This window comes from Conger conger, chromosome 16, assembly GCF_963514075.1.
Source record: "Conger conger chromosome 16, fConCon1.1, whole genome shotgun sequence".
Lineage (NCBI taxonomy): Eukaryota > Metazoa > Chordata > Actinopteri > Anguilliformes > Congridae > Conger > Conger conger.
The window spans coordinates 16,877,581-16,893,367 of NC_083775.1; the positions used below are offsets into that span (position 1 = coordinate 16,877,581).

Consider the following 15,787-nt stretch of genomic DNA (forward strand, 5'->3'; position numbering starts at 1 on the left):
CGTTCATACACATAAACATTATATGTTATATAGAGGTTTTTTGTTATCATAAACGCTATACTCTACAGTCCCTGGTGTATTTTGTCTTGTATATGAAATATGACGAGAACCAAGCCTAAAAAAGAACCTAGAGTAAAAAAATAAAAAAAAAAAGGTAAAAAAATTGTATCCTTAAAACTGGATTACATTCTTCATTATTATTCTTTTTTCTTTTAAAACCAAAAGATAATTTAAAAGAAAAGAGTAGCAGAGGATGAGTCCTGCTGTAAGGTGAGTGCTCCCCCTCCATCGTCTGTTCAGAGGGAAGCTGAGGGAGAGAGGGCGGAGCCAGGGGCGGGGGCACGGGCGTGGTCAGAGTTTGGGGGTGCGGTTAGGGTTGGAGTGAGGGCGTAAGGTGAAGTGTGCGGTCAGGGTGGAAATAAGTAACGGTGGAGTTAGGATTTGAGGACAAGGCTGGAGAGCCCATGTAGAAAAAAACATGGATACTTGAATAAACTTCAATTAATACTTCAAGTATTCCAAAGTATAAGATAGTACACTTCAAATAAACTCCAGCATACTATTTTTCACATGGGCGGGAGTTGTGATGAGAATGAGGCTGAGAGAGGGTAGCTGGCCTGGGGCACTGCAAAGACAAAATGGTGGTGTGGAGGCAGGCACTGGGACATGGGATGGAGAGGGGTGGGCGGACTGAGAAATGGGAGTCAGGTTGGGTGTGAGAATATGGGAGAGAGGGCCGGGCGAGGAGACGGGATCCACCCTCCCTTTAGCTACCGCTACTGAGCATGCCCAGGAGCTGGCCCGGCTCCATGCCCTGCTGCTGAGCCATCTTCTGCACGTCGAAGCCCATGTGCATAAGGAACTGGATCACGCTCATCTCCTGGCCGGTGTACTGGTCCCGGATGGTGGGGCAGGTGGGGTTGCAGTGCGGCCAGGGGCAGCTGTCGATCAGGTGCACGGGACAGCCCCTGGGCGGGGCCTTGTTGTTCTTGCTGTTGTCGTGGAGACTGCGATCCCAGCAGTGTAGAGCCCTGGGCAGGGAGGTGCCTTTCACCTGGATGTCGATCCAGTAACTGTGACACAACACAAGAGGGCGCTGTGGGTAAGCAGACCAGACCTCCTCTCATCTGTCAAGCGCAGAGAATTGAGGTAGACTGTACCGACCACTGGCTCTTTCCTATCCCTTATTTTATCCGCCATGGTCTCCTCTGTCCTCAACTGACCCAGAGGCTGCCATCTTTAAGGACATTGCAAACCCGAAAAATGCTCCAGGAAGGAGCGAGAAGCGAGGAACTAGGAGGCTCCCAAAATAATTCTTCAGCAAGGAAACAGGAGTGCATCCTTTGCGGAAGTATTTTTTACGAATGCATGACCTTTCCTCGCTTCCTTTCCTTGCCTCCTCTGATGAGCTAGAAGCAAGGAAAGGATGCAAGGAAAGGAAGCAAGGAGATAAAAATAAGCAATTGAAAAGTCTCTAGGTCTCTAAAATGAACACCATCAGACGCTCAATGTAATAAACCGTTTTTGGCAACATTATCCAACACCCACTACATTGGCATACAGCATGTGACTTGTTTTTCAACTGGGCTCATTTTATGCGAAATATAATTCATGAAATATGGAAGTGTGAGTTAAACATTCTTAAAGGGGGAGCTTCCCAATATGTGCAATTAATGAAGAGTGCCATTTCCACTCACTTTCTGGTGATCACTTCATGTGACAGGCAGGCTGGAGCGAACATGGCCCTGTAGGTTAAAAACCACATTAACAGAAAAAAACTACAAACACACAACAAAAAAACTACAAAGCAATGCTGCTTGGTTGTGGGAACACAAACTCAGATTTGGACATTAAGGTCACGCAGTACCGGCTGTGACCGAAAGGGGGAGCCAATGCTTACGGAACGTCCTTGAGCGTGTTCCTCAGCTCGTTGCCCAGGTTCTGGATGTATCGCCATTGGCCTTCCTGCACTGGCTGTCCCGTCAGGTGAATGTTATCCACTGTCAGCTGGGCCTCGTCAAACAGCCACTGTACCACAAATACAGGGCCTGGGGAGAAGACACACATGTACACTGCGGTCACTACACACATCATAGTTATCTGTGGCAATACTATAAACACATACACATACACAGTGCGAACACCATATACACTCACTAAGCACTTTATTAAGTAGACCTGTACACCAGCTTGTTAATGCAAATATTAAATCAGCCAATCATGTGGCAGCAACTAAATGCATAAAAGCATGCACACATGGAAATGTGATCTAAGTGACTTTGACTGTGGAATGATTGTTGGTCACGAGACAGGGTGGTTTGAGTATCTCAGAAACTGCTGATCTCCTGGGATTTTTGCACACAACAGTCTCTAGAGTTTGCGAATGGGGGAAAAACAAAAAACATCCAGCGAGCAGCTGGTCGAAGCTGACAGGAAGGTGACAGTAACACAAATAATCACAACAGTGGCATGCAGAAGAGCATCTCTGAACACACAATGCGTAAAAAACCTCAAAGTGGATAGGCTACAACAGCATAAAAGTACAAAAAATATGTTTTCATAAATACCATGTTTCATAAATAAGTGCTCCCTGAGTGTATATCATAGTGACTTATGGCACTACTATACACACACACAAAGGACACATATATACAACTACCTAATGCTACATACAACGGGACACGATCACCCTGGCCTACTGCTGAAAGACACATACGCACGTACAGATATCATCAGTCCTGACCACAGTCAGTGCATAAACCATTATGTCACATGTTAAAGAGACTTAATCTGCACTCCATGGCCTGTAGACAACACCTGTATTTACTCTGTATGTAAGACAGAAAAGTCTACTGGTGGTGTGGAACCAGTGTCACAATTGTACTTTAAAAATGAGAATTATCATGCCAGCATTTAAGATTGGAACTAGAACTAGTGCGATGTTACAAAAAGCACATTGGTTGAAACACACATGCCTGTGTAATAACAATGCAATTACACTGGTATTAAAGGCCCTTAATATGAAGTTGGAGTGGAGGTGCACTTCCCGACTTCGTAAGCAGAGGTAAGAATGGAGACCCAGCTCTTACTCTTCAAAGTGGGGTACACTCTGTACCCAAAGAAGCAGTTCCACTCCTCCCCCTCGTGGGCCTGTTTACAACGTTCAGGGACAACTCCACCCCAGTACCTGAAACAGAAGGTTAGAGCTCTCGTTAGTCTCTGTGCAAATGTACCACTACACATGCACACACACACACACACACACACACACACACACACACACACATACACGAACACACGCACATACACATATGCCACACACAAGCACACACACACACACACACACACACATTCTCACACAGACACACACATACACGCACACTCATGTACACACAAAAACACGCACATACACACATGCATACTCACATGCATACTCACATGCACACGCACACACACACTCACACAGACACACACATACACGCACACTCACACAGACACACACACACTATCTTACTGGATCCCCCTCTTGATAGCCTCGGTGGGGGCACAGCTGATGGTGTCCACGCAGTCGGTGCAGCGGTACTGTTTGTTGTCCAGGAACCAGCCCGAGTCGGACAGCCCCCTCACCTGCACCCCTGTGTGGCCCAGCTCCCTGAGCTGCTCAGCCACCTGGTCTACGTTCAGCAGTACCCCAGTACCACCAGCGCTGTCCCCAAAACACACACACACACACAGGTCAGAACAAGATACACGTCATATCACCTGCATGTGCACACACCAGCAAACACATGGATATAAAGCACACACATGCGCACACACGTGCGCAGGGAGGCACACACAGAAAACACACACGCAGACACACACAGACACAGGGCATGTGTATGTGTGCGTTTATGTTCAGGCTTAGACACACACACACAGAGTGAACACTCACCTGCTCCCAGCCAGCAGTAACACCTTGGCGTTGTCCAGGCCCTTGGCCAGCAAATCCTTGACCACCTCCTTAATGATCAGAGACCCCATAAAGGCATAATCACCTGCAGGACACAACAAGAGTGAGTTCACAAACAACTCACAGTGCACACAGGCCTCATTGATCAAACATGTGCCGATGGAGAGTGACCGTAAATCCTTTGGAAATTGATTTTATTTGATTTTATTTACACAAACAATGTGGGATTTATCAAAGTTTTCGCATGTCGGTTTTTCAGTAGGAATTCACAGGTGCTCTCAGCTGTTCGTTATGTGCGCGGAAATTAAAGCAAAGCTTGAATTGTGCTTTTAATATTCCATTCATTCATATTTTATTTTATTTTTGTTTATGATTGATTGGTATTTATGAATGCACATGCAAATACAAACTGTCTATGCGTGTTTGGTAAATCCAATGGAATTTGTTAGATCGGTTCCGATCACACGTACATTTACACATTTACACATTAACTGAGATCAGTTTGAAAAATAAAGCCCAAGTTACGCAAACACACAGTACACACATAATCACACATAATATACCATATGTATTTAAAAAATGTCATAAAAGACACATTTGGCACCCACTTTGGTCTGTCCTGGGTGAGGCTCCACTCCATACATCACTCGAACAGTAGGGAATGAGCCTAGAATAACAGTGTTCACACCATCAGTCTGAACCTCAATCATCACCAACACAGGGAATTCAGCATTCAGTTAGTACAGACCATTCACACAATCACCAACAGACAACATTCACATATTCACCAACAGAGAACATTCACACAATCACCAACAAACAGTATTCACACATTCACCAACAAAGGAAATCACACACACACACACACACAGAGGAGGGGATACTCTCTCACACACACACACACACACACACACACAGGAGGGGATACTCACACACACACACACACACACACACACAGGAGGGGATACTCTCACACACACACACACACACAGAAGGGGATACTCACACACACAAACACATACACACAGAGGAGGGGATACTCACACACACACACACACAGAAGGGGATACTCACACACACAAACACATACACACAGAGGAGGGGATACTCTCACACACAAACACATACACACAGAGGAGGGGATACTCACACACACACACATACACACAGAGAGGAGGGGATACTCACACACACACACACACACACACACACACACACAGAGGAGGGGATACTCACACACACACACACATACACACACAGAGGAGGGGACACACACACACACACACACACACAGAGGAGGGGATACTCACACCATGTTTGCGTTCCACCAGTGGGGGTTCTCCTCAGGCTGAGGTGACAGGATGCCGGTGCCTGGGGAGGAATTAGATTAATAATTTACATTTAATTTCTTGTGTGTATATAACAATCATATAAGATAAAATATGGACATTTTAGCTGCTCTTCAATAATCAACGGATATTTTAAGTTTATTCCTTTCTTCTACTCTTTTGGAATGCCCAGCCATGTTTTCAGGTCCTTCCCAATGGTCCTTCAGCCGATTCAGGCGAGCGCACACAAGCCAGTATGACCTCTGTATGACCTCTGTATGACCTCTGTATGACCTCTGAGGCGCACAACGCTTCTGTCCGCTCAGCACTCATTGGCCTGAAGGACTACACTTCATAAAGAGGGAGGGGAGTGTAGGCCGACTGTATACGAGTGAGGTGGTCTCTGTAATTAATTCCCATTCATTAAATATAATGTAATGTAATAAATGAATAAGCTGTGAGCAATAGAGTCAAGAGTGCACACCAAAATCTGCTTATGTGGACTTAAACGCACACACATGCACACAAGGTTATGATCTGAGCACAAACACACATGCGTGCATGCACATAAACAGAGGCGCGCACACACACACACACACACACACACACACACAACCGGAACATGTTATTTCTCATTCCCCCTGTTATAATCTGAACACTAATAACAGCCTTTATCCCAGTGTGAGACGCAGGCATTTTCCCCCCAGTGTGTAAAGACATATTCAGTGTCCCTGTTGAACAGGGCAGAGGAGAATCACGAGTCCTTTCTACAGCTTCAGCTGTCTATCCACACATAAAAAAACATCTGTCAATCTTACAAAGCTGTCAGCATTTGTTCTCTCTCACACTGCCCAGCCATTCAAAGGTTGTTTGGGGATTAACTTCAGGCCGAGAGGCTTACTGCGGAAAGAGGCTAGCCTGTTTACGGTATCCCGACCAAGGGCACAGCCGCATGGCCTGAACTGGCTTTCAAAGTCTGTGTTCTAACCGCTGCACCTATTAACGGTGTAGGAGCTGAGGACCTTTCCCTGCCTGCAGAGCTGACACGCAGGGGGAAAACATTCTGTCCGTTTGAGAGTGGACTGTGTCTCATCTTTCAGACCACCTTCCCCTGAAGCAGGGAAGGGATATTCGCCATCACTCAGGGGTATGTAGCCGCACGGGTCTGTCACAGCTCGAGACTGCTGTGTACTAACCTACCTACACCACACACCGCCCCGCTTATGACACACTACACAGAGGAGAAGTCACTGCAGCATGTTCACCGTCTGCGGTTTAGCACGGCTTATGTCCCTGCTTCGCCTGTCATTATTTCTGCTTATTCGCAGAGGAGAGTCAGGACAAATACATGTTTGCATTCCACCTGCCTTCTACGCAAACCTCATACGCCTAGGCCAGGGGTCGGCAACCCCGGTCCTGGAGAGCCGCAGGGTGTGCTGGCTTTCGTTGTTACTTGGCATTAATTGATCAATGAAAGCCGTTGATTGCACAGTTAACTCACCTCACCTGGTTTCTTGGGTCTGAATCGGTTGCTTATTTTAAGGTGGAGACGAAAGCCAGCACACCCTGCGGCTCTCCAGGACCAGGGTTGCCGACCCCTGGCCTAGGCCATGACCCGGGCAACGCCTTGCTGTGACCAATGGGATCGACCCAATTGCGAATCAAACCCGAGACCTCCGAGGCTAAGAGGCCAGTCCGTGAACCGAGGCCGTTCGCCCGCCGTCGGTGGACGGCAGGTGCCGGAGAGCTGTTAGACCCCCTCACCTGTCTTTGTCAGCGGCCATTGGGAGGAGCTCATGAGTCGCCTCATCGTCTGGTATCGGCTGTCGCAGTTCTCTTTGTTAAAGCAGTACCAGCCACCTGCGTTTTTCAGGTAAAAAAGAAGAAATGGAAATTTTACAGGTCAGATAGATTTTTATTAAATGAATGTTTAAGCAAGTGTAAAGCCGCAGCGAAACAATCGCCCCAGTCACATCTATGCATTACGGTGGTTTCCAAAGAGTAGGTAGGCGTTCACTGAAATCAGTATAAAACATTGAGTTCAACTTAAATTGAGCAAGTTTAAGAAAACAGCATCTTTTTATCATGTTGCAGTATTTTAAATTCACTGCACGGATCGACAGATCGTTGTACTCTTTGTATGGCTTCATCAAAAAAGTACATGCTCGCTTATACGTTCAAATTTTAGGGCGTGTTGTGGGATATGTTTGTGCGCTGCTACAGCAGCGACGTATGCTGACAGAATGTGGAAATAAAAAGCGCACAGGACACCATTTGATCCAGATAGTTTCAGTGCAACACCTGAAAAATGACAGTAAGGCCAATGTAGAGCTTACCTTCGAGGAATATCAACCACCGCCTGCTTCCTTTTGACTCTTTCAGGTAGTACCTACAGGAGCCAAAGCAGAAGGAAGAACTTAACACACAAATTCCTCAGCTGCTGACTATCATTATATTATGTCATTATATTATGTCATATAATAATAATAATAATAATAATAATAATAATAATAATAATAATAATAATAATAATAATAATAATAATAGTAATAATAGTAATAATAATGATAATAATCATTGCGCTTGTAATTTAATGCATGCAAGAACTTTGCTTGTGTTTAGTTAGGCTTAAATCTTCCAGAACAAAATAATTTGCCCCATCTTTGCAGCAACACGTCATGCCCTCAAGCAGTACAATTACAATTCACAGCAGCAGCCAAAAAAAAAAGATTAAACTAAAGTATGTGACAATATAAGGCTCCGGGTTGGTTGGCAATTATTGTGCAACAACTGAAAAACCGAAAGCAAACTACGTGTTTGTCTGCGTTGCTTCTCATCCAATTGTGCGAGACCGAACCCCCTTGGACGAACGATAAAAACACGAGTGGGCCCCTATTGCACAGGTTTTGGATAAGTTAATAACTGCCAAGCAGCTGAGTGACATTTTTGGCGTGAGACACGCGAGGCACCCGGAGACACGCGATCGCACGATCAGCGATAGTTACAGCGTGTAAGCGCATCAGGGCTCCACGTCGTGTAAGCGGGTAACACAGACGCAGCAGGCGGCTGCATTGAGATGCACTGCGGCGTTTTCAGTGCGCAGGGGACCGATTTGGCCGGAACGGAATTATCCCATACCCCCCTGATGCGATATTTCAGTCATCATTCTTTAACAGTTGCCTCATAGAAGTCTTTCATGTGCCGCAGGATAAAATCGGCGCGACCCCTTGTCCTCTGTCATGAGGGAATTAAAAACAGAGATCAAACGTGGACAGTCGTCGCCATGACTACGTCCACACGCCTCTCTGTTGCTATGGCGCCCTTATTGTTCCGGCGGGGTACTCTCTCACGAGAGTCTTGGCATGCGCTCCACTGGCACGGTCAGGATTCCCCAGAGCTAGGGAACAAACCACTGGCTTTCATCTCTACCGACCTCTTTAAATCTCATCTGACTGCGTAAATCCGTGATCAAGGACAGGCAAGGGACAATGACAGCACAGACTTTAGACTTTCATCCGTCAATTTCCATAACAGAGGCTTTACAAGAGCGGGTCGCACTTTCCATACGCAATTAACACATTATAAAGAGTTGCAATGTAATTTATAATGTTTCTTTTTTTTCTTCTTTTTTTTTAAGCATCTATAAATTAATATAGCCTATTGGGATAAGTAACATTGTCAATCATTTTATATTGAGACGTTCTGATTAAAAATTTAAGCTTAATAGTTTAATAATTTCATCACCACATTGTTGATAATCATTGAGAGAGTGAGTGTGTGTGTGTGTGTGTGTGTGTGTGTGTGTGTGTGAGAGAGAGAGAGATAGAGAGAGAGAGAAAAAGAGAGATGGCACTATATGCTTTGACTTTTCGTATGTGGTGACACCTTAGTACACTAACCACCCTAAATGTGTTATGGACTGAAACTAATTTAGCCTGTGCAAGAGCATGTGCTGAATCAATAACTATATCAAATATTTTACCTGGCTGTAAGCTTCATTCTGCAGCAGGTGTGCACTAACGTGCTTCTTTGAGTGAGTTAATCACAATAAATGCTGCACATTTAGCATCATGACGGGCTGAGTAGCCTACCACAGAGGGCGGTGCAAATGCTCCCCTTCATCCCGCCACAAACTCAATAGAAAGTGGGACACCGCTTGGGGAGCGTCCACACCCACTCCGGGGGAACTGATGTTCACAGACTTTGGCCAGGCGCATGGTAGTGAACCCCGCTCCCCCTCCCTGCTACCCCTGATTGCCACTGTCACCCTTGGCTTGCTCATAGGGACCTGGGGCCCGAGCCAAAAATGTGCAAATTCCTTTGTGAAAAGTGCCACACAAATAACACTGGATTGAACTGAATTTCAACTCAGCTACCCCAGAGCAACTGCTCATTCAGCCTGGGGACTGTTGAAGGAATTATATAACCAGAGACCCCCAAGCAATATGCCTGAGGGATCGTATTCAACCCATATTCAACCTTATTCAGCCAGCAGTCCTACCGACATACATCTGCTCCTGCCGAATGGATGCTACATGGTAAATGGTTGGCATTTATATAGCGCCTTTATCCAAAGCGCTGTACAATTGATGCTTCTCATTCACCCAATCATACACACACTCACACACCGACGGCGATTGGCAGCCATGCAAGGCACCGACCAGCTCGTCGGGAGCATTTGGGGGTTCGGTGTCTTGCTCAGGGACACTTCGACACAGCCCGGGCAGGGGATCGAACCGGCAACCCTCCGACTGCCAGACGACTGCCCTTACTGCCTGAGCCATGTCGCCCCTACATAAATGCAAGGAGTTATTGTTATTATTATTATTGACCCATTTATCTTCTGACCCCACTGGAGCCTAGAAAACCTTGGAAGCAAGCAATATCAATGTACAAATCAGCAGGTCCTGCCGCCATCCTCGAGCACAAAGAAGAGCACATTCCTAAAACTAATCCAGGCCAAAAACCAAACTCCCAGTGCTTCTGAAACACAAAGAAGATGTGACGATGACAGCTGTGTAAATGAACCAGACTTAGAATTACAGTAATGTGAATAAGATGTTACCTTGTGTGAGTGTTGATAAAGGTGAAGTAAAAGTTAATCAGAGTACATATACCCTGGAGACCCAGCCAGCTGTAACCACATGATTGCTGGGGAAGCTGATTCGGTGACCACGCCAGAAACCCACTCCACCTTGAAAGACGTGAAACTGGAGCCGGGTATGTTTTCACGCAGACATACAATTTTTTTCATACTGAGTTTATTTTTCTTTAACAAAATCGTTTACACCTCAGCTACAGTCTTCAAGAAGCTCCCTGCTCGTGCTCCAAAGCGGTAGCACGATGAATTAGGAGTCTCCCTTCACATGACTCCTGTCTCTCTCTCTGTGCAGATCACAGTGCACGCTGGTCCATGCAGAAAGTTTCATATTAGACCTTGATGCAAAACATGTGCTCAGACCCAAGGGTTTGATCACACGTGGAAACATTTGGCTTTGATTTTACAGCTAAAGTGCTCTTTTAGCAAAAAAGGGATAAGGTACTGAAACTGTAAACAATTACTGAATTACTGTAATAAGTGTTGGGAATTGCAGGGAGTGAGCGTGTGTTCAGTCAACCGCCGTATTGCTTTAATGGAGCCATGGGAACGATTGTGCGGGGCATTGTATTGCACATATACCGGCTGCTGGTTGCTTATTCGCAACTGGATGAATACCACCAGGCTGATTGACAGGGCGATGAAGTTGGGGCGATTGGGTTGGTGGAGGGCAAAGTGGGCCCTGGCGCTGGTCTGGATGGTGGCACCCAACTTGGACTTGCTCATCGGAAGCAGGCAGTGTGGCAGTACAAGGCAACACTTTTAGCACCTGTAACCCTGAGACCTACCTGTATGTCTTTGTTCACGTTTCACTGTTATTTAATGCATACATCTGCCAGTGTGTCAAGAAATACATTCATGTGCGTTTTTGTCTGCAGGAAATTAGTACTGTTTATTTTTTCTGTTTATTCCTCACTTTTTTCAAGTCATTTCAGTTGGATATCAATGGTCAACAGAAAGCATTCTCTCTGCATTTATAAATATGGAATATGGGTTTTTCTATAAATGTATAGATATCCTTCATCACATGCAAAACTGTCTGGGCGAAAAACACAAACTAAACCTGAAATAATATTTTTTTCAAACCCAGCAACTGAATTACCCCTATCTAAGGGCTACCCTGTCTCTTTAATTGCACATTAGAGGTCACCAATAATCATCACAGTCTTCAAAAAATAGTGATACACTGTATACATGCGGGAGGTGGGATCTGTCTGTGTGTGGTGGAGAACATGCACCCCGCTTAAACAGTCTCTAAAGTTTGCAGAAAATGTTTATGTGATTGACAACACAAATCACCACTCTTAAGCTTAAATGTGTTGCTGTCTAAGCAAGCAGATTTTGCATTTAGTGTTGGAATTACAGGAAAGAGTTACTTCACAGGGTGGGACTGATGTGTGGTGTGATGTCTAACTGGCAAACTATTTTTCAAACATACACATTTTCTTTTTTTAAATGATCAAACAGAAGTATGCACTATGCAGGTCTTTTCTGCCATATTGTGAATGACTTTATGCAATAAAAAGAAAACTGTAAAATATGATTGCATAATTTACCTTTCTTGTCGTGAATTATGAATGGCCATATTAATGGGAGATGTGAGTGGAAAAGCGGCACAGAGTTAAAAGCGCCACTGAAATTTAATTTGCTACCGCAAGGCAGGACAGCGGAATTTCATTCATGAAGTGAAAGCGCTGAAAATTGGAGCAGGCCGGCGCTGGCACGAAGCTTTCTCGGCGCACGACAGCAAGCGCTTAGCAGATCCTGGATCAGTCATGGAGAACGCAATATACCTGGAGTGTGTTCCAGTGTATGGCACAAGTTTACCAATGTGTGTAAAATATCTGTTAAAAAGGGAAAAGATTTTCTCGCAATTGAATGGAGAACGGGACTGTCACCTTGCAGGCTAGTCCGTCGGCAAATTTAACCGGGCATGCGTTATGGTCGAACAACCAAAAGAAAAGCTTTGTATCGTTGTTGGGGATAAAATACTTTTCAAAACACATATCCTCAGACTTAAAAAAAAATAAAAAATAAAAAACACGCCAATACGAGCTCGACCTAACCAAAAGGCTGTATTAGTAAGGGAACGTAGTAAAAGGAAAATGTAGGTCAAGAATAACAGCTCCCTCGATTTTTACAGCAAACCCCATGCCCAAAGCCAATTACTTTTCTAAATCGGATAGTACATTGCTGGATTGTAACGCGTCTGTCCGCAGTCTGGAGAAGAAGGGGATGCTCCGGATGTTTGGGTTTTTTTCCTGGATGGCAGCCAGGTGCACTGCACGAGTCATTTCGCCTCACATAAACCGCGGTCTCTCTCTGGAGAGGAATCCCTTTGATCTGCCACAGCCTCGCGGAGTAATTCGCCAGGCAGTTCAAAGGCGCGCGCCTAATATATTTCCGCGAAAATAACTGGATGCTGTCAAGCGGTTCCTAATGTAGTACGTTGCCAGCAAGTCGCCAGTGTCATGCAAAACAGAACAGTGTTAATCGCATATGAGAGACCAATGAGAATTGGCTGTTTGCAAAGCTCCCAAGGAAAGCTGAGAGCGACGTCGTTTGTTATGCATCTTTTTGTCGCTTAATGTAAATGGTAGACTCTCAACCAGTTTTAGTGTTTGTTTGCTTTAAACGTATGTGCAAATATATGCATTATTTTAACATGGGCTACGTTTATTTTAAGGAACAAAATGTCACATTGATCTTTCACCCATGCTGTCATGGAAGAATGTCACGAGAGCACATCATTTAATCAATTGACAGGTTGGGTTAAAATATAGGCCTAGACCTTGCGATAGCTATTGTAGTATTTGACAGAAACATAAATCGTCCTTCAATGCTGAACTGAAGCTTAAACAGTGGAATGAAGCTGATATCAAAATCTGAAAAGTATATGCAGTCTCCTCAAGCGAGTCAGGCAGCATTTAAACCCTTTGTTGCCGTATCATTAGAAAAAACAAATCGAAAGTTACAGTGAGAAGGACGTTTACCTCTTTTGGAATAACACATTCCTAATCAAACAATCTTGAACTTGCGGCTCCGAGAAAGCTTCCGTTAAACTCAAGCATAAATAACCTACTAATGAGACAATGTGATCTTTAAATAAATGTTCGTTTCGTATGATTTAGTCCAAAGTAACGTGGTTTCAGTCCAGAAAAGACTACATGGCCCTGTAATCTATGGTTATTTGCAAATAATTATGTATCAAAGACAGTAACTATCCAAAGCATCGCCCATTCTTCCTGTGTGAACTTTAATAACCTTCCCAATCCCCTAGACAAATGCTTGTGCTTTACCAAACGCTATACCGCGATTAATTTATGATTATACAACGAGCAATGTGCAAACATTCCGATCTCCCGTTTCTAGCATGTATGTCCTGCCTATGTTACCTACGACAAGCACAATGGATAACTCTCCTTGTTCAATTTCAAAAACTCTCTTCTCTTCATCTCCAGTGGTTGCTTGTGATAATTTCGTTTTAAAACCTACATTGTATAGCCAACACGCAAATGGATTGAAGCAGAGTTAAATCGCTACAGTAGACATAATTTAATACTCTTGCAATTACCCCAAAATAATACTGCACCGTATAACGCGTCTTTACTAGAGGGGTGCGGCTCAGCATGTGGCCGTGATCTGTTAATCACGCAAATGCTTTTACAACCGAACAGATGCGACTGATCAATCACAATAAAGCAGCCAAATCCTCCACGCTTAATGGATTTCATTACAGACAGACTGATTTTCAAGAGTAGGCCTAACTTGTGAAATGTATCTCAATTAGATTATATTTAATGTTTGGAATTAAGACATAGTAGCATATTAATCACGGCGATTGGATGCAGGACTTCGTATTACTTTATAGCTACTCTTGCGCGCTGTGGTATACTTTGTTGCTTGACCACGCGTGTCCAGTGTGACATGGATAGTTAAGGATTAAAAGGCGACATTTTGGTGGATGTCGCCTACAGTTGTCACTATTCAGGGTGACAGGAAGCATATGCAATTTCCGCTAACTTCTGTTTGAAATCCTATACAGGCTATCGCGGCAGCGTCTTGCATATGTATTAAAACCACTTAACTGGGCTGTAATTAAAGGTACACTTACCCCGCAGGGGTTCCGTCGTTGCAGGTGACGGATGTATTCTCCAGAAAATGCAATTTCATGTCATAGTCAAGTTTTTGGGCCGAGCACGGGTAAAGAGACTGCGCTAGGTTCTTGACTTGGGTCATAAAATTGTCCATGTTTTCTTCAACTGGTGTGAAATCCAAGGAAAAACTTTCCGTGGCCTCGCCCCGGTCCCGGTACGTGGGAGAGGGCTGTGTCCGTCGTGGTTGTGGGTTTCGCCCACCTCGAAATTTTCTCCCCCCAAGGACCCCGGTGTGCAAGAAGATGATCAAAAAAACGGAATGGAACAGCCTCACGGTCCTCCTTCTCTCCGAAAAGCACTCGAACTTCATTTCTGCTTCTCGACTTTATTTTCTGTTCTTTGTATATTTAGCTTATCTCCCTTTGAATGTTTTAGCTACAATGATTAAAACGAAAAACAGAAGATAAGATGCAATTAAATAGACAACAAGTAGGCGATAATAAATAACAGTACAAACGGAAAACTGAAACACTAGAGGTAAACGCCTGTGCTATATGCCAATAATACAAAGAGTTAATATTTCTTCTTTATCTATAATAGTGTAATTCACAATCGTATTTAAATAATATTTCTGCACTTAGTTGTATTCGCTCATGAAAACGTTAAATTATGAAAATGGCTTTGTGTATTCCCGCTGTTCCCAAGAGCAGAGGATTTGGATTTTCTCAAGATTGCCACTGTTTTGGTTCCAGTCTGTCCGGTGAACTACTTTTGCCACGGGCTCCCGAACTTTATTCAAACTTCGTTCCCTTGTCTCTCATGTGAGCCAATCGCAATAGAGGGCCGGACAAAGGGGCGTGATCTTGAGAGACAGGCTTCCCCCCGTTTCAGTGTTTTAAGAAAGATGCCCACGCGTCTGCTCTTTTGATGTACGATATATTATTTCATGTGGTGTTCTTTTTTCCTGCCTTGCATGGTTATTTCCCACTCCCCACGAATTTATGGAGTGAGAATAAGTCCCGCGTGTTTGCATATTTGCCAAAGGAACCAGGGAAGGAAAGCAACACAGCCACAGCGTCAAGATCTAAATCAATTTACGAAATACAGTGGAATAATACAATTTCAGTTACCATGAGAAGAAAGCAGAAACTATCCATTAAAGTAACCCAAATAGACTAATTCGATAAAAAAAAATATATATATGAATACATACGTATATATAAATACATAATTATTATTAATAATAATAATACATATTATTATTATTATTAGTAGTAGTAGTAGTATTGTTATTAATATTAGTAGGAGTATT

General features: G+C 44.1%; 1 protein-coding gene across 1 annotated transcript; it reads right to left on the reverse strand.

Annotated features, from left to right (window-relative positions):
* Positions 1-368: 368 nt before the first annotated feature.
* Positions 369-14,881, reverse strand: LOC133115250 (palmitoleoyl-protein carboxylesterase notum1a). Its single transcript, XM_061225061.1, has 11 exons — positions 14,493-14,881; positions 7,617-7,669; positions 7,045-7,140; positions 5,263-5,323; positions 4,561-4,619; positions 3,935-4,037; positions 3,515-3,706; positions 3,090-3,187; positions 1,901-2,048; positions 1,698-1,745; positions 369-1,073 (listed from the first exon to the last, which is right to left on the reverse strand). The coding sequence occupies exons 1-11, from the start codon at positions 14,843-14,845 to the stop codon at positions 767-769; spliced, it is 1,518 nt and encodes a 505-aa protein (XP_061081045.1). The 5' UTR covers positions 14,846-14,881; the 3' UTR covers positions 369-766.
* Positions 14,882-15,787: the final 906 nt, after the last annotated feature.

Bases quoted from the DNA above. Each gene is read 5' to 3' on its own strand.
- LOC133115250 (XM_061225061.1), bottom strand. From the start codon at position 14,845: ATGAAGTTCGAGTGCTTTTCGGAGAGAAGGAGGACCGTGAGGCTGTTC. The intron at 7,141-7,616 runs GTAAGCTCTACA...TGAAAAACGCAG, and splicing joins GTGGTTGATATTCCTCGAAG to GTGGCTGGTACTGCTTTAAC. The intron at 4,620-5,262 runs GTGAGTATCCCC...CTGTTATTCTAG, and splicing joins TGGTGGAACGCAAACATGGT to GCTCATTCCCTACTGTTCGA.